At 37.8% G+C, this 18,807-nt stretch overlaps 2 protein-coding genes across 2 annotated transcripts; both read right to left on the minus strand.

The window, feature by feature from the left end:
• Nucleotides 1-1,455: 1,455 nt before the first annotated feature.
• Nucleotides 1,456-4,205, minus strand: LOC6646196 (phosphoenolpyruvate carboxykinase [GTP]). The gene is made up of 2 exons (XM_002068739.4): nt 3,844-4,205; nt 1,456-3,670 (listed from the first exon to the last, which is right to left on the minus strand). The coding sequence occupies exons 1-2, from the start codon at nt 3,873-3,875 to the stop codon at nt 1,759-1,761; spliced, it is 1,944 nt and encodes a 647-aa protein (XP_002068775.1). The 5' UTR covers nt 3,876-4,205; the 3' UTR covers nt 1,456-1,758.
• A 2,522-nt stretch (nt 4,206-6,727) lies between these two features.
• LOC6646195 (phosphoenolpyruvate carboxykinase [GTP]) lies at nt 6,728-18,497 on the minus strand. The gene is made up of 2 exons (XM_023177873.2): nt 18,080-18,497; nt 6,728-8,713 (listed from the first exon to the last, which is right to left on the minus strand). Exons 1-2 carry the CDS (start codon nt 18,112-18,114, stop codon nt 6,823-6,825), a joined length of 1,926 nt encoding a protein of 641 aa, XP_023033641.1. The 5' UTR covers nt 18,115-18,497; the 3' UTR covers nt 6,728-6,822.
• Nucleotides 18,498-18,807: the final 310 nt, after the last annotated feature.

Here is an 18,807-nt window from a genome sequence, read left to right on the forward strand (position 1 = left end):
AATAATTTGATTTAGGTTTCCATAAATTTTAACAATTATTTATTATGCTCAAAGGATTCTCTTTTAAATGATTATTTAATGAATTTTTAAATGAATTTACCTCAGCAAAAGCAACACCGATTGTCTTTATTAAATATTTATGCACATTCCACTGAAGCTGCTTATTTCTTTATAAGCAAAATGAAATGACATTTGCCATTAAATACATTATTTTGTTTCAATATTTGTTTCCAGGAAACAACTCGGAAAAACAATGAAACTTTATCTATATTAGCTTTCAGCAAAAAAAAAATTACAAATTTTCCAAATTGCTAAGAATTTAGCTGTGGCTCAAGGCCTAGAAATAATTTTGAAGAAACAAATTTATGATAAATTCTCAAGAAAAAGAAAACTTTTGCCAAACATAACGTAGAAACTTTGTAAATTTATGGACTATTATGAATAATCAAAAGATTATATTGTTCACAATTTTAAGACTCTTTATTGGCAATTTCATAAACGTACAATATTGAAAAAATCAAAGATAAATTTTCGTTATTGCTTAGAATTTAAATTTTTTAATAAACAACCTTAAAATCGTTAAATTATTGTCTTTAAGTTATTTAATGTTTATATCTTAGGATTCAAAACACTTGACTTTAGTACGAAAATTGCTCTACAGACGTGTAACTATAATAATAGTCTAAAATTTGATTATTCTATCTAAGTCTCTATTATTTATTAGGCAGTCCCTATTAATTAGAACTCGTAAATAAGATTTGAACTCAATATTGGAGTAGAATCGACAAAAGTCAACAAAATATTCGATCTTACTCTGAGCAAGAGATTAATTTCCTATTATATTACAGTTTTTACTTGAGGTTGTAGTTGAATTTTTTTTTTTATTAAAGTCTCTTTAAATGTTTTTGTGTTTCAAAACAATAAAATTGTTGTTTAAAATGGTGAGACTCAATAAGTGAGTGAATGACTGAAAAATTGAATTTAAAAAGTCTTGTCAACACTCTTTAAAATTGTAAGATTAATTGTGTATGTTAAAAAAGTAGCAAAAGTGCTCCGATAATAAATCTATATTCAAAAACTTCAATTATTAGGTTTAAATTCATAATTGATCTCATAAAAAAACCACAACTCATTAGACATTCAGTGGTTATTTAGACATCTCATAAGACTTCTCATCGTCCATTTGCTTAGAGAAATTTAAATTATTTTATAAAGACATCATTTTAACGACAAATTGAGAGAAACCTTTTTTTTCTAATTCTTTAAAAATAAAACATCTTAATTAGTGTCTAATGAGATTGTTTTGAATACAAAAGTTGAAGAAAAAAAAATTTTCCACTCAAATATATTTAGCACATCTTCTAAAATCAGAAATCCCGTGAAAAGATCACGCCACTTTAAAGTGATCACGATTTTGAAGACCACAAAAACCCAATAAAAAGATTTCAACATTAATTTTCTTGTATATAAAATCATTTAGTTTTATTTTTTGTTTTTTTTAGGTTTTTTTTCTTTTTGTATAATCTCATCTTAAAGCTAAACCTTAAAAATGACTTATAAAATAAATAGTTTTGGGAAGTTTTTCAACTTAAATGCTATAGAAACGACTTTCAAAAGGGATTATCAGGTTTGGATATAGGATTTGTTAGAGTGTTCCTGTATATATGTATATATAAAAATGTATGTGTGTTGGAAACATGTTGATGGATAGGCGGGTAAAGATGTCCTATATAAATTCTCATCTTTTTCTGGTATAATTTACAGTTGGGCAATGCGACTGGTGAGCTGCTCCAATTCCTTGTAGATGCTAGCGGGCAAATCTTTGCCCACCTGCGACTCGAAATAGTTGCGAATCTCTTCCACTTCCTGTTGCCAGAAGTCTTGGGGCAAGGAGAACAATTGCTCCACATCGATTTGTTCCTTCATGCCCTTTAAATTGAGGGATCCCTCAGCGGGAATATAGCCAATGGCGGAATCCTTGAAGCAGGCTTCACCATTCACACGACGCAGAATCCATTCGAGAACGCGAGAGTTCTCTCCGTATCCGGGCCACATGAATTTGCCCTCATTGCTCTTGCGGAACCAGTTGACATGGAAGATCTTGGGCACTTGACCGCGTTTCTCCATGCTCAACCAGTGGGCCACGTAGTCACCAAAGTTGTAGCCAAAGAATGGACGCATGGCGAAGGGATCATGCATGATGACCTTTCCCTTGTGCTCGGCTGCGGCTGTGGCTTCGCTCTTCATGGCAGCGCCAATGAAGACACCGTGAGTCCAGTCGCGAGCCTCATAGATGAGGGGAACGCCAGCTGGACGACGACCACCGAAAAGCATGGCAGAGATGGGAACACCAGCTGGATCTTCCCAGGCTTCATCGATAATGGGGCACTGAGAGGCGGGAGTGCAGAAGCGAGAATTGGGATGAGCGGCTGGCTTGCCAGACTCCTTGGACCAGGGTTTGCCCAACCAATCGGTAATCTGAACATTGGGAGCCAGACTGCTCTCCATACCTTCCCAGAAGACGCCACCATCCGAGGTGGAGGCCACATTTGTAAAGATGGTATTCTTGAACACGGTGTTCATGGCAATGGGATTCGTTTCCATGGAGGTTCCCGGGGCAACACCAAAGAAGCCATTCTCCGGATTGATGGCACGCAGGACACCCTGTGAATCAAACTTCATCCAGGCAATGTCATCGCCAACACACTCCACTTTGTAGTCCGACAGCGATGGGTTCAACATGGCCAAGTTGGTCTTGCCACAGGCCGATGGGAAGGCAGCGGTGATGTATTTCTTGACACCCTTGGGATCGGTGATGCCCAGAATGAGCATGTGTTCGGCTAGCCAACCTTCACGCTTGGCAATGGTGCTGCCAATTCGCAGGGCGAAGCATTTCTTGCCCAGAAGAGAGTTGCCACCATAGCCAGAGCCATAGGAGACGATCAAGTTCTCAGCGGGTTTGTGCAAGATGATAGTGCGCTCAGGATCACAGGGCCAGGATTCCTGCTCCACTTGTCCATTGGCTGGAGTGCCAACCGAATGCAGAGCACGTACAAATTCCTCCTTCTTGGCCAATTGCTGGAGCACAGCGGCTCCCATGCGGGTCATAATGCGCATGGAGGCCACCACATAAGGAGAATCGGTCAGCTCAATGCCGATCTTGGAGAGCGGAGAACCCACTGGACCCATGCTGAAGGGTACCACAAACATGGTGCGTCCCTTCATGCAGCCGGGGAAACGTTGCTGAATCGCTGCCTCCATGTCCGATGGTGAAATCCAGTTACCCAGAGTACCCTTCACACCCTCAGTGGGCGTGGGAATGGTCTCTTCACGCTCCTCAGTGCAGATGAAGGTGCGCGATTCCACGCGGGCCACATCAGCGGGATTGGTGCGAGCCAACCAGCAGTTCTCATACTTGGGCAGGGCAACAATGGTGCCAGCCTCCAGCATGGACTTGATCAGGAGCTTGTTCTCCTGCTCGCTGCCATCGCAAATGTGCACCTGATCGGGCTGGCACAGAGCGATGCCTTCCTCCACGAAATTGCGGACTCCAGCAGTCAAGGCATTCACATCGCCATACGAGATGGGAATGCCACGAATATGGCTATAAAGGCCACAATTATCCTGACGGAGTTTATGCAATTGGGGCAAGCCGCAGACATTGCCAGAGCTAAGGGAGAGCATAAGAGAAGAAAGAGAAAATGTTGTAGAAAATACGAAAATCTTGTGGAAAATTCTTGCAACCGAGCAACATTTGCATTTCAATTTGGTAGGTTGGGAGGGGGGGAATATGGGGCAAATGTGGCAGAGGCATGTTCATTTTCAGTTTTTGTTTTTACTTACATAATTTTGCTTTGTTCGATGAGCTCAGGCATTTTGCTTGTATTTTTTATATATTTCTTTCAAATGGTAAAATAGAAAACCTTTGGAATCAATTTATTGATTTTTTTTTGTTTTTTTATATCAGTTATTTATCGTGTAAAAAAGTGTGTGTTTTTTTTTTGCACGATTCAGATTTGGTTATCACAAATGAAATTATCACAATTTAATTTTTTTTGTTTTGTTATTTGGTGGGTTAAGTTTTGTTTTGTTTTTATTTATTTGTTTTTTAGACTTTTACTTTCATATGTTTTTCCAAAGTTTTTTGTCAAACATCAATTTGATTTTCAGACCACTGAAATGAAACTCTTCACTTGATCTTTCCATTTACTCTGACCACGAGTAACTGATGCCAACTGTCCGGGCCAGAGGCCTTTTATACGCTCCCATTGCGTAGTGGCTGAAGCGACGCGTCGATAAGACTAGAATTCGTTATGGATTCGTGTGATCTTCGGGTGGTGTGACGAGGCGAGATCGCTTGGGCTGGCATTTGTATGTCTGTATGTATATACTGATCGTTTTTATGAGCGAGAGGGTCAAACTACAGCCACGCTGATTGGCCGCTGTATGGAGGCTCGCCAGTTGTTTTGGTTTTTCACCGACTCAGGGAACTGGGACAACGGTCACAAGAAGGTGGCGGCGGGGGGTGCTATTTAGAGATTGAGTGGGGGATGTACAGTGGTTGGAGGTGGGGAACGGGGGAACAGCCACTTGGCAACAGGCTTTGTCGTCTCTCTCTCTGTTTGTATTTATTTTGTAGTATTTTCTAGGCTCTTTTCGATCGAAAGCAATCGCATTGATAAACAATTGGTACGGGAATCGGTACCTGCATTTGGTTTTTACTTGTTTTTTGTTTGTTAATTTTCAATTAAATGGTTTATGTTTTTATTAGTTAAGCCAAAATGCTTAACTTATATATTATTAAGGCCTTTGCGCCAACTATAGTGGGAGAAACCAGTTTGGTTTTGTTTTGGGTGCGGTTAACCAACAGCTGTGCATATAGAAAGAAGAGTTTCGGTATAAGCAAAGATATGTTCAGTTTGAAGACTAAAGAGAGACTATCCAAATAAAAGATTTGAGTCCCTAAACAATGTAAAATCAAAGAATTTAACTTGATTTAGATACGTTTTGTCTGAGGGAGTAGCTCAATATATACACAAGGAATTTCACAGATCTAAAAACTTAAACTCATATTAGTTAAGTGATACATAACCATAGTTACCTACTAATACATAGGTACTTTTTCGTGTATCCTACTTAGGAATCGTTTTATAAATAACATAAATGAAGGTAAAAGGCAATGAACAACTCTTTTCGAGTACCTGATTTAGAAGGTACCTACTCGAGGTAAAGAAACCTCTTCCTAATAGGTACCTCTCGTTGATAGAGGGTACCTCTTCGTCGTTTATTTTTATTTTATTAGCTGCGTGTGTCTTATTGAGATCCTCCACACGCGCCCATCTATGCCTACACCTACACCTCATCACATGAGGAATATGGTCAGAGGGGGGAATATGATATGAAACGATGCCAAAAACAGAAACTTGTGACGGTTAAAGATATGTATTTATATATAGTATAATTTCTCTGATGATCATATTTAAATGCTACACCCCGCCAGATGATGGAGGCCATGGTCAGTTGCCGCCATTCATGTGACATTTGCCGGTGTTTTGTTGTGTACATTGGACCACATCCAAGAATAGTATCCAAATGTTGATCATGTGTTTTGTTTTAGAAGGAGAAATGAAGGTTTCTCTAACTGACTGATCGTCTGACTGACTCTCTGTAGGTCTTTTGGCCGTTATTATTGCAGTTACCATTCACTTGACCCAGACCTAAAAAGGGATTGTCACTGGGCAGCCTTGAAGGACTGGACACTTGACTGGACTGGATCTACCCCCATACCCAATTCCAGCATTTAGTTGAGTCTGCCTCGTGTATTGATCTTGGTTTTTGGTTTTCGTCTCTGTTTTGTGTTTTTTTGTGTTGCCTTTTTGGTATATTCGAATATGTTTATTTATAAACTATGGACTTGTTTTTCTAGTTGAGCCTGATAATCTTCATCATCGTTGTTAATTGCTCAGACACAAACGAACTGAGAGTAGCTCCTGGGTTCGCTTCTTCTCCCCTTTCCCTACATTCATACACCCCTGGCAATCTAATTAGCACAGCATCGACAGAAAAATTCGCGCGTTTTGATGAGTTGAGTTTTACTCAAGTCAATCTGACGTCAATAGACGGCAACGACAACTGTACAGCTGAGAAAACGTAATCAAATTGGAATCAATATTTAATAAAGATTTGCCAGGTTATCATCTACGACAAGCCTCTGAGCTGGCCCTTTTGCGATGAAAGGGTCTTCTAAATATAGAAGCGGAACTAAGTTAGGGTCATGAACTAAATTCTTTATTTATAACTGTCCCTTGAGGGGAAAAGGCGTCTGATCTTTAAATAGTCTTAGAGTCCTAGCCTAGAAACTAGAACTTAGTACATTTTCCACTTTTTTACTGTCCATCGAATTTTGAATCATGCCACGCATTCTTTTTTTGGCTCCCCTTCTATCAGTCCCTGGCAACCAAAAGAGGCTCGGCTGACTTCACCTCACAAAGCGATCTGCTTGCAGAACCTTGCCCGTTTTTTATTTGCTTGTTTTTTTGTGTGTGGCTGATAATTGGCGGATTTATACACTTGTTTACTAAGGCGACAGGCCTTCCTTCCACTGGGTCCCAATCCCCTAGTATGTACAACCCAGTTCAGATAAGGCATTGGCATTCTATGATCGCTGGTCCCGCCCCTCGCACACAAGAAATCAGAATACTTTGTTATTCAATTGTTTTCTCTTTTTTTGTTTGTGGGTTTTTTTTTGTTTTTTTCTTTTTTATTTTATGCAATTAAATCTATGATTAGAAAATATAACCTATGGAACGCTCACATACTTCATCACATTTTGGCAACACGCGCCTTGAGTTCGCCAAGTTGTTGGGTCACCTGTTCGGGCAAATGTTGGCCAACCTGTTCGCTGAAATATTTCTCAATCTCAGAGGCCTCCTGTTGCCAGAATTCTTTGGGTAAATCGAAAAGTTCTATGAGATCTACGGGACTCTTTAGGCCAGCGATATTTAAGGCATCTTTGCTGGGCAGATGACCGATTGGCGAGTCCTTGAAGCATTTCTCATCATGAACACGCCGAAAGACCCAATCGAGGACACGGGAATTGTCACCGAAACCGGGCCAAAGGAATTTTCCATCGCTGCCCTTGCGGAACCAGTTGACATGGAAGATTTTGGGTAGCTGTCGTCCCTCTTGCTCCATAGACAGCCAATGGGATAGATAATCACCGAAATTGTAGCCAAAAAAGGGACGCATGGCGAAGGGATCATGCATGATGGTCTTGGCCTTGTGTTCGGCCGCTGCTGTGGCCTCGCTCCTCATGGCAGCGCCCATGAAGACGCCATGGCTCCAGTTTCTCGCCTCGTAGACCAGAGGAACACCACTAGGACGACGACCGCCAAAGAGGATGGCTGAGATCGGAACACCAGCACTATCCTCCCAAGCATCATCTATAATGGGACACTGTGAGGCGGGAGTACAAAAGCGGGAATTGGGATGGGCCGCTGGCTTGCCAGACTCCTTGGACCAGAGTTTGCCCAGCCAATCGGTTACCGTGACACTCGATAGATGAGAATCCTCCATGCCCTCCCAGTAGACGCCACCATCTGAGGTGGTGGCCACATTCGTAAAGACTGTATTCTTAAAGACCATATCCATGGCTATGGGATTTGTTGCCCGTGAAGTGCCTGGGGCAACACCAAAGAAGCCATTCTCTGGATTAATGGCACGCAGAACACCCTTTGAATCGAACTTCATCCAGGCAATGTCATCGCCAACACACTCCACCTTATAGCCGGGCAGAGTTGGGGTCATCATGGCCAAATTGGTCTTGCCGCAGGCCGAGGGGAATGCAGCAGCTACATAGATTTTTTTTCCCTGAGGATTTGTTATGCCCATGATGAGCATGTGCTCGGCCAGCCAACCCTCCCTCTTGGCAATGGTGCTGCCAATTCTAAGAGCAAAGCACTTCTTACCCAGCAGTGAGTTGCCACCATAACCCGACCCATAGGACACGATCTCATTCTCTGCGGGCTTGTGCAAAATGATCGTCCGCTCAGGATCACAGGGCCAAGATGGATGAGCCTGGACACCAGATTTGGGAGTGCCCACCGAATGCAAACACTTTACAAATTTCCCATCGCCCTTCTGAAGCTCATCGATGACAGGAACCCCAGCACGGGTCATAATCTTCATGGACTCCACCACATAAGCCGAATCGGTGATCTCTATGCCAATTTTGGAGAGCGGCGAACCCACTGGACCCATGCTAAATGGAATGACATACATGGTACGTCCCTTCATACTGCCAGGAAATCTCTCCCCAATGGCCGCCTGCATATCAGCCTCGGAAATCCAATTACCAAGAGTGCCCGGAGTAGCCTTTGGGGTAACTGGCACCGTTTCCTCCTTGCGATCCGTGCAAATGAAGGTCTTACTCTCGACGCGAGCCACATCGGCGGGATTGGTGCGTGCCAGCCAACAATTATCATACTTTGGCAGTGGTAGAATAGTTCCCTGTTTCAGCATAAGAGCTTGGAGCAGTTTACTCTCCTCCTGGGAACCATCACAGATATGTATACGCTCTGGTTGACATAGATCGACGCACTTTTCCACATATTCCCGGACAGCCGGAGTCAGGGCCTTTGCATTGCCATATTGCACAGAAAGTGAGCGACGGCAAATCAATCGGAAATTCTGTACAGTTACACCGCCAGCAAAACTAGAAGAAGAAGACCAAGAAAAAGGTTAGGAATTTTTAATTACTTTTGAACGATCGCAAGAGATCGTCTACTACCTAGCCTACCAACCGCTAACTACCTGGCATAGAGAGTCCTGAAAATCGTTAAATTTCAAAACCCAAAACCCATAAAAAGAGTAAATTTTGTATGAAAACCAAAACTAAATGTGTCAAACACAACTGTACCTACAATTTGACATTCTAAGTGTATGCACAGCTATACGCACAGCTGCTGTAAGACAAAAAGAGAAAAAACTGGCTAATCAGCTGTTTGCTGATCGCCAACGTCCGCCGTCGTCGTTGTCGTCGACGTCTGGTTGTGCAGGTTTTTATGCTGTTCTGTTTTTGTTTGAGAAACTTGATTTACAGCACCACCAACGACATGAAATTCGCGTGTTTTTTTTGGAGAGGGGATTCCAAATAGAGTTGAGTTGGGGATACCACGAGAGAGGGGGGGCAGACCTTCAATTGTGAGACGCAGACGCGTCACTTTCATTAGAAGTGGTTCCAGGCCATGGTAAATGCTCTGTGTTGGTGTCTCTTTTGCTCTCTGAATGATGCAATGTTTCATCAGCCATCAGCAAGATCGTTTGCTTGCTCTCCCTCTCTCGAGAGATATCTCTCTTTCTCTGTTTTGGTGTGGGTCGTGTCGCTTCGTGGTAGACAGATACAAAAATAAAACAATCAAATTATTTACTCTCAATGTAAACATCATTTCCGTTTGCCCAAAAAACTCTTATCTACTTATAACAAACAGCTCTCCATCGTTTCAATGTGTCAGGTCAAAGTCCAAGCAACCATCAATTTAGACGCTCTTCTTCTCTCTCTGTCTATCTCTGTTGCTGGCAGGGCTAATGTTGGGGGTGCCCCAGCCAGTCAAAATATTGTGACGTCACTAAAATTGAGCAGCAAATGTTGTGTCTACTGCGTAGTTGGAACTGCCCTGGTTTATATTAGCATAAACGAATCGTTTTGGTCTATGTATCTGTCTGCATGAGTCTAGCGTGTGATCCGAATGATAGAAAAGTCAACCGACTCTATAATGAAGCCAGACAGAAACAGATATAAAATCTACAAATGGAAATTTTATGTTTCTTTTTTTTTTAACCTGGATTCTGAATCTTTCTCTTTCCACACTGTTAGATGCTATTCTTTACCTTCACAAAGATCTGCAAAGGATTTGAGGACCCTTTCTTTTTACAGACTAAAAGAAGTTATTCTTTTTTCTGAACTTACCAAAAACTTTATAATAATTTCAAGTTTTATTTTAGTTTGAAATATGTATAGTCCTTCACTTTAGTCCTTAACAAATTTAAGTCTTTAATGTATTTATTATAAAGAAGTTCGACTGTATCGTCTGTTTTATCTTTCGATAACTTGTCCTTGGCTTTGGGTTTTTGTCAGCTTGCGAACTTGCTAATTAGAAAAAAATAAACTCTTAATCTTTATATTTAACTTGCTTTTTTGCTAAGTGTGTGTGTGTGTGTGTCTCTGGTGAACCCAAAACAGAAGTCGTCCCCAAAGTTTTGTCTGGACTTTATCTATGAGCATTTTATCGTCTGTGAATTTTTGTCGGCCTTTTAATTTATGTAGTTTATGAGTTCTTTTTGAATAGCCTTGTTTATACTACCAACATTTATTGAGCCAAAAGCCAAAAGCGATAAGGTTTAACTAGGACTATGAACAACTATTTTTATTTAAATATTAGCCAGTCAGATTCGGTTCGATTATCTCTGTATTATGTGGTGTTTCAATGGCTAATTATACCAAGTGTACTTAATACATATATGTACATTTATATAGAGACGCATGTATTTGATTACTGCCACGCGCCTCTGTTGAGAGGAACTACTATTGAAATGCTGCGCAGATTCGCCCAGCCCCATGTCTATTTTAAGTGATAACGAACTTTTGGAAAAGAAAAGAAAATAAAATTAAAACAGCGAAGGAGAGAGTAAGAGCAGTATATATATTGTATATATAAGTTCGGGGAATCGATTTGCCTCTGGCAGGGAAATACCAATTTGTTGTCATTCGCAAATATGTATGGGTTGGCCCTCTTTCGAAATGGCAAACTGCATTTCCTTTAACAAGACTTTCACACTATTACAGAGATGAAATAAACCACAAACATACCCAGTAAATTGTTAAGAATTTAATGAGTTTTATTTATAAAAGTTCTACAATGGTAAAATAAACAAAAATTATTGCGAAATACGTTTAAACAAAGGAAATACCCATTATAAGTGCTGATTGAATGGTTTTCATTATGATTTTTGAATGATAGCTTATTCACGTATTCAACCAAAGCACTTCACGTGAAACTGGTTGATTGTGTAATACTCAAAATGCTTCGCATACAGGTTTCACATTCATGAGAATGAGTATATCACATAAGGTAGATCATATTACTCTTAGAATGAATCAATGAAAAATTAAAGAATATTGCATAATAATGTGATATTTGCTCAATATATCGAAACTGTGGTCTGATATGTTGTTTAAAAACGACTAAAGGATAACATTTTTTTGCAATATTTTCAAAATAATATTTAATAGATTTTAATATTATAAATTTTGTCAAGCATTAAAAAGCGTTTTAAAGTCATTTTTAAGAGTAATCAGAAGGTTAAGTTATATATACTGCTCTTTTAAAGTTAAAACCAGTTGCGAATTATAACAAAATAAAACGAAAAATGGGGCTGCAAAATATTAGTTGATAAAGAATAAACTTTTAAACAACTGTTTACATTATTATCATAGGTTATTTTTATACCATACACCCATAGGGTGAAATGGTATATTAAAGTCGCCAAAATGTATGTAACAGGCAGAAGGAAGCATCTCCGACCCCACAAAGTATATATATTCTTGATCAGGATCAACAACCGAGTCGATCTAGCCATGTCCGTCTGTCCGTCCGTCCGTCCGTCCGTCCGTCCGTCTGTCCGTATGAACACCTAGATCTCGGAAACTATAAGAGCTAGAGCCACCAAATTTTTTATGTAGACTCGTGTAGTATGTAGAGTGATCAAGTTTATTTCAAATTTTTGCCACGCCCCTTTCCGCCCCCGCAATTTAAAAAAAGCGTTTATCTCAAAAACTATTCTAGCTAGAGACACCATATTTGGTATGTATATTCGCTTAGTAAATGCACACATTTTGTATGTATAAAAATTTTGGCCACGCCCTTTTCCGCCCCCGTAATTTGAAAAACTTGATTATCTCCCGTATTTTTTTACCTCATGCAATCAAATTTGGCACACTTAAATTTAATACTAATATCTAGCAAAATACCAAATTTGATCAAAATCGGACAAAAAACAGTCGAGTTATGCATATAAACGTTTTTCCATAAGGCCGGAGTTGGCCGTTGGCTGGTGGGGGCGCTAGGGTGCTCGTATGATTGAGTGAGCGAGATACTAAGATATGCTTGTAAGAAGCATGTGAAAATGCTTGAAATATTTGCTTTACTGGTGTATGGTATACCAAAGTCGGCGAGACGACTTACTTACTTCATTATAGTATTAGTTTCTAATACAATATTTTCGTTATAAATTCTGTTTTAATAGTTTTATTATTTCTTATAAATTTTTCAATGCTTGCGACTTCGGTATCTCAGAAAGTAAATAAATGTCTCTTAAATTCTGATTTCTAATTTACTATCATGTTTGGCCAAAGAGAAGCAAAGACAGTGTGAAATCTGAGTAATTGCCTTAAAAATAACATAAAATTCTACTAATATACTAAGAGGATCATTAAGATAGCTAGGAAAAAGCTAGATGACAAATGTAAACAAAAAACACAAAAATGTTGGCTATAAAAGTTATGGAAAATTAAATATAGCCCATTTATTCATTGTTAATTCCAAAAAAAAACAATGAAAGTTGTTCTCTGTTCTGTTTTATAGTAAACATGACGACATAAATATTGACTACCTTTACCTTTGATGGATGGCTCTCTTGCCTTCTTTCACTCTCTGTATTTTATTTTGGTTGTGTCTTGTATTTATTTTTATTTTTCATAAAAACAAAAAACGAAACTGAGAATTTTCATGCGTTTGCAAAAATAGCGTAGAGAGAATACGCAGAATTTTAGCGAGCGCGTGTTTTTTTTTCCTATATGGAAAATTTATGACTCGACACACTATATATACCTATAGCTACATTCATGGATGTACATACATATATATCTGCATATATGTAGTTAGTATTCTCGTTTTATATTTATATTTATGTCTTTTTCCTTTCCCCCAAAGAGGGGGGGAACTGCCACATGGCAACCATAATTGGTGGATTTTTAAGGATGATGCAAAATGATGAGAATATTTGCAAATCTCTTAACGATGAGCTGTACTTTTCCTAAGATCCTAAAGTCAAACTGGTTCCCTTAGAAAGTTCATTAGCCTTGGCCCTGTAAACCCAAACCCAAATGAAATAATTTGTGGGAAAAGACGACAACAAAGAACACTCAAATAAAGGCTAAGGGCAGACATAATCTTTAGGTCTCCCCCCGGAGTCTTCGTCTGCGTCTGTGTATCCCCCTGTTTGCCTGTTCATTTCGTGGTTGCCTTCTTATCAGCTGGCCATCAAAACAAAAACTGAAACACTCGAAACTCAATGGAAAGCGAATACGAATTTGAATCGGTTTTAACCAGTTAACTACAATTCATGTTGATTTCTTTATTACTAGCGCGTGGCCCAGCAAGACCTAAAATCTGGCAAAAAAGAAAAAAAAAACACTTTACTCTGCCAGCTAAAGTTTTTTTTGTTGGTGTCGTTTGTTATTATTATTGTGCATTATTTATTTTAGTTTCTGTTTACAGTCAGTTTTGAACGACGTTGGCTATGACGTCTTGATTGCCGGGGATTTGCCGTTGTCTCTCCACAATTTTCTGTTAGTCATTCAACTCGGGACAGCGAGAAATCAGCTCAGAGAACTCGGGACCAGCCACTTGCATGCGCCACTTAAGTGAACTGATGGAAATTTCTATTACCCTACGACTAAAATTTAATCTATAGATCAGGAGACTTCGCGTAAACAAGCTACGTGTATAGTATTACAATATATTTAAATACGATCTAATTTACATTATTTCCATTGTAATATCTTGAGTTATTTATTTTCAATTCAATGCTTATTTAATTCTTTAGCACAAATATTGTTTTTATGCCTTATATTTTGGTTTTTATGACGTATAGAAATGCGTCATTATATCTTTTGAGCCAAAAAAATAATTGTTCAATGCCATTTTGCTGAAATTGTAATCAAATTTTGATTCAAATTTAACTAAAAACAGGGAGGTCGTGTGGTAATTTGAGCCCTAAGACGATATTCGAAAATGCTTTAAACAAATTTTATTACTAATAAAATATTAATACTATTTTGTTTCGTACCCTTTAGTAAGAACTACACATTAACTCTAATGATTTAGAATGTATGTAGAATATAGTAAAACATATTTTTTTCTTGATATATTTCATAGAGTAAAGATATGTATAGAATATACTATAGAGTATATTAGTTAAAGATCTTATTACGATCTTTTTATTTTAACATCATTTATTTATATAATGAAAAACTAAAATTATATAGCAGGTATATAAATAATTTCAACATCATGAATATTTTAAAAATATATAGTTTTCTTAAGATAAATTAGATTCTTTTGATTGATAAAATATTTTAAACCATCTTAAAGAACTTTTAACTTCCTTTAATAGTTTGTGGGATTGGATATCAACTTGATCAAGAACAAGTTAAACCAAAACACAGTAATAATAATAAATTTAATAATTTTTGACTGTGTAGGCTAAGTTTAAATTATATACCCTTTGTTTTAGTGTATCTAAATATAAATTAAAGGGTACATTTGGGCATACTTTTGCTATAAAAAGCAATCTTAATGACAATTTAATGGCCTATACGTAAACTGATACCGAATTGAAGAATGAGATAAAGGAGTTCAGTATATATTTCTGTTCTGCCATATTTATATAACACTCCCCGATCTGTTTCCTTTTTGATTTCAGGGATTTTCTTTCTTTATGTCTCAATATTGTTTTGATAATATTTGCCTTTGATCTTTTGATCTTTGTTCATGATTTCTACCGAGAAGTTTCCTTGTCCTAGGCATAATCTTTGTCTATCAAACTGCGCAGAAACAGTGAGTACAAGCAATATATATTTATTTTCCCTCCCACCCACCATTACACCCTTGCACCTAGTTGAAACTAGAATTTATTAGTTATAATATGTCTGGCTGGCTAGCTAGCTAAATGGTTTTCATAATGCAATTAAGAGTCCCGCTACCGCATATCAAAGTCCATGACAAAAACAAAAAAAAAAAACCAACTGAACCAACCTAACACCTAATATATATGTTTGCCAATTGATAAGCAAATGCCACACTTTTTTTCTGTGTTTTTAGTTGGACAGAGAGATAACAATAATACCGTTATGTGTATAAGGTAATGGACAATTTGTTGCTTCAGCAAATAAATATTGAATCAGATGTTCATATAAATAAGTTTATTTTCATATTTTTTTTTTTTACATATAGAGTAAACGTCATTAATAAAAAGAGAAAGAGAAACTAAATATCTTATCTAGTTCGAAAATTTTCTAGGAATTGTCTGGTAAACAAACAATTAACTGATAAGCTCCAATAGAATGTGTATCATTAGCGTGAACAGAGGAACTTAAAATTGAAATATATATTATATATCTGTTCTGATTGATTTGAGCTTAAAAAGTCATTAGAAGGAAGGTAGAGTAGAAAAAGAGGCGCGTGGCCTGTGAACAATGTCATTGGCATGTCAATGATGATGACTATTATTGTTATTGTGAATAAATATAGTAAATTTATTTATTATTGTGAATTTCAGCTACGTTTTGCTTTGTTTTTTCTTGTTTTTTTTTTTCTTTTGCCACTTGGAGGGGCTCGGCAACTTGTCGCGAACTCTTCTCACAGACAGTGAGAATAACAATATTGTTATTATTAATAGACCTGTCGAAAGGTTATCAATGGGAATTATCAATGACCATGTCAGGCGTTGCAAATAAACAAAAGTATCTCACGGATACGTCAGTTCATTCGCCTGCCTCGTCTCTCTTTTTCTCTGTGCGTTTGCATTGTGTTGACTGTTTTGAAATTTACTTTGCCGGTTTGTATTTTGGCCAAAAAAACACGCCACCATCAGATAGAGAGAGGGAGAGAGAGAGAGAATATCAAAACAGAAACCAAACAACTAAATCAGATACAAAAAGATTTCTTCCAAAATGTCGTTGCTGTTGCTAAGCGGCCTCAAAATAAAAACAAAAACAAAAGGCAATGCTTACCTCACACACTCAGATACACCCACACATGCACACACCCACACACACACACACAGACAAAGCAAGCCAGTCGAACAAGTGTCCAAACGATCGAAGAAAAACGAGTCAAAACAAAACTACAAAAATAATAACAAACTGTGGGTAAAAGGGGATTGAGAGGAGATGTGGAGGAGGAGCAGGGCAGTTGCTGATAAAAAAGGCAAACAAAGAAGCTTTTTAGAAATAATTTGTTAAATGAAAAACTTCTAGCATACTTAGCAAGGGCAAAAATGTTGTCAAGTGTGCCCCCAAAAGTAGGCTATAGAAAACTTGAAAAAGCTTTAAGAACAATGCTAACGATGATGATGATGATGATGATGATGATGATGTTGTTGGTGACGTTGATGATGGGTTTCATTGATAAAAGCAAACACTGGACAAAGGGCAGCCACTGAGCGGTGGTGGCGGAAATTGCTGAGTGCGAATCAAGTAAATTGTTTATAAACAAACTACTGTGCGAAAAAGAGAGAGAGAGAGAGAGAGAGAAAGCTAACATGGGAGAGTACCATTCTCTCATTCTGTTGCAGTGAGTACATTGATCTTAGCGGCAAGTAATATGACATTAACATTGCTTGACTCTTGTGCTTCGCCTTGAAGATGCTGATAATAAAAATCCGAAAAGCATGGAAATTTCCTCGCCACTTGAGAATTTTACTGAAAGAGACCATAGCCAAGCACTTTTCTTTGTAGTTTTTGCTACTTTGAGGTAGGTTCTATTACAAAATCGAGAGGTTAAGCCTTATCTTCACGACTATGCCTTGAATGGGATACCCTTGTAAATGAAAACGAAATATCTAACTAAATTGTTGAATGAGCAAATCTATTTACGCTGTTAAAAACGTTTAATCGTATGTATGGAAGTATGATTAATTATATACATAGTCTTTATCAGCTTTCGCAGCTCGTTGTCGATATCTCTTTGATAGTCAGTCTATTCCAGTACAAACTGGAGCTCATATGCGATATACCCCCAAAAAAGTTGTATTTAATAGAGCAAATTTTAGAAAATGAAGTAGTATAAAGAAGAGTAAGTAATTCTACAGAAGTTTTTTAGAGAGTAAGTAATCCCTATACGCTGTATATAGGGATATGAAGCTTATTCCAAAATCCAAAGCTTAATGTAACAATTCTCTCTACAAATAGACTTTACATGGAACATAAAATATGTTCTACCATTATCTCATCTAGTTTTTGGAAGGTTACAGGTCCTTCCTGTAAAATATGAAATAGTTTTCAGTTTTTCTGAAATTTTTACCCCCATCTTATGATTCTTCAAAGCAATCGTAGAATATTTATAAATCCTTTTAGTGACAAAATGCCTAAATTTTTAAAGCCCAAAAACTGAATTTTTGATTCTGGCTCCCCCCAAAAATATATTATAGATCGGTCCATGTTTAGTTCAATATATAATTTTAAAGTAAAGATTACAAGAAAGTGAAAAATTAAGTAGAATTGTTGAAATATACATAAATCAATACCAAATCTCAATAGCCCCCAGGCTTGATTATGTAACCTTATATGAAATTTAGTTCTGTTAAAAACTAAGATATATTTCTGAAACTAATTTCATTTACATTAAACCAGAAGGTTCCATTTAAGTTCCATACTAACTTCTTTAATATTTCATTTAGCTACTTAATCTATAAAGACGTTAAGCTAGCTTCAAACTTCTTTTTAATCACTAAAAGATACAAAATATACAAAAGTTACGAGGAATTTGAATATATATTAGCCCTTAGACATTGTTTTTTATCGAACTAATATGGAGCTAGTTTATAAATTTCTTATAACTTTGTGATTATTCGTAGTTAAATCTTTTGAGTGAGTAACTAATGCTTTAAATTGAAAATAACTTCTCTCTATAGTTGTCATAGCCACTACTACTCTCATATAGCCATTTTTAGTTAGGGTATTTCTAAAGAAAACCACTTGTAAATGAACTCGGCCAAACAATGTCAGACCACAACTCACCCGCATCTCAGCATCTGAACACCTTTGAGCATCATTCTGGTTCGTATTTCTCTGCCTCTGTCTTTGTCTCTGCTGACGCTTCCTTTCACTTTTTCACTTTTCGTCGTGGCGCACTTGGCAAATTTTCTTTTCGTCTTTTCGTCTTTTTTGTTGTGTTTTTTAATGAATTTATATTCGTCGTTGTCGTAAGGGAGACTACTAATGAAATTGCACTTTTAATTTCAATTTGTATATGTTAAAAACCAACTAATTGAATTGAATGATGGGGCGGCGGTCTCTCGAAGGCCTTTTTCTGAGAGGGGCACTTGTTGCGCTTCAGCTCAGCTGGAACTCGAGTTGCGGGAGAGTAGGAGGAGAAGGTGCCTGAGATCTAGATGATGGTAAAGACGACTATGGAGGCGGAGGAAGCACTTGTTGCTGCTTGGACACCACAAACCAAACTGAAACTCTTGCGCTTAAGTAACCATATTATTATACATTTATTTTCTGTCTTTACTTTGTGCAGCTCATTCGATTCTCGCATATATGTGGAGGGGCAACATATGTTTTGTGTTTTGATTACGTTTTCGGTTATATTTTTTTTTTGGCTCTGATAAGATAAGGAGGCCTTGCCTCCGCCTCCGCCTTCGTGCTTTGCTGCTACGTGACGCCCACAGCATGCACCGCAGTGGGAATAACCGAAATCGCTCTAAATGAAACCGAAATAAACGAACTCGGAAAATGCTGCA

The sequence above is a fragment of the Drosophila willistoni genome (genome assembly GCF_018902025.1).
Source record: "Drosophila willistoni isolate 14030-0811.24 chromosome 2L unlocalized genomic scaffold, UCI_dwil_1.1 Seg72.1, whole genome shotgun sequence".
Taxonomy (NCBI): Eukaryota; Metazoa; Arthropoda; class Insecta; order Diptera; family Drosophilidae; genus Drosophila; species Drosophila willistoni.

Excerpts from the sequence above, each read along its gene's own strand:
- LOC6646196 (XM_002068739.4), bottom strand. The coding sequence starts at position 3,875 with ATGCCTGAGCTCATCGAACAAAGCAAAATTAT. Across the intron at positions 3,671-3,843 it reads ATCGAACAAAGCAAAATTAT|CTCTGGCAATGTCTGCGGCT; the intron begins GTAAGTAAAAAC and ends GCTCTCCCTTAG.
- LOC6646195 (XM_023177873.2), bottom strand. The coding sequence starts at position 18,114 with ATGATGCTCAAAGGTGTTCAGATGCTGAGATGCGG. Across the intron at positions 8,714-18,079 it reads GTTCAGATGCTGAGATGCGG|TTTTGCTGGCGGTGTAACTG; the intron begins GTGAGTTGTGGT and ends TTCTTCTTCTAG.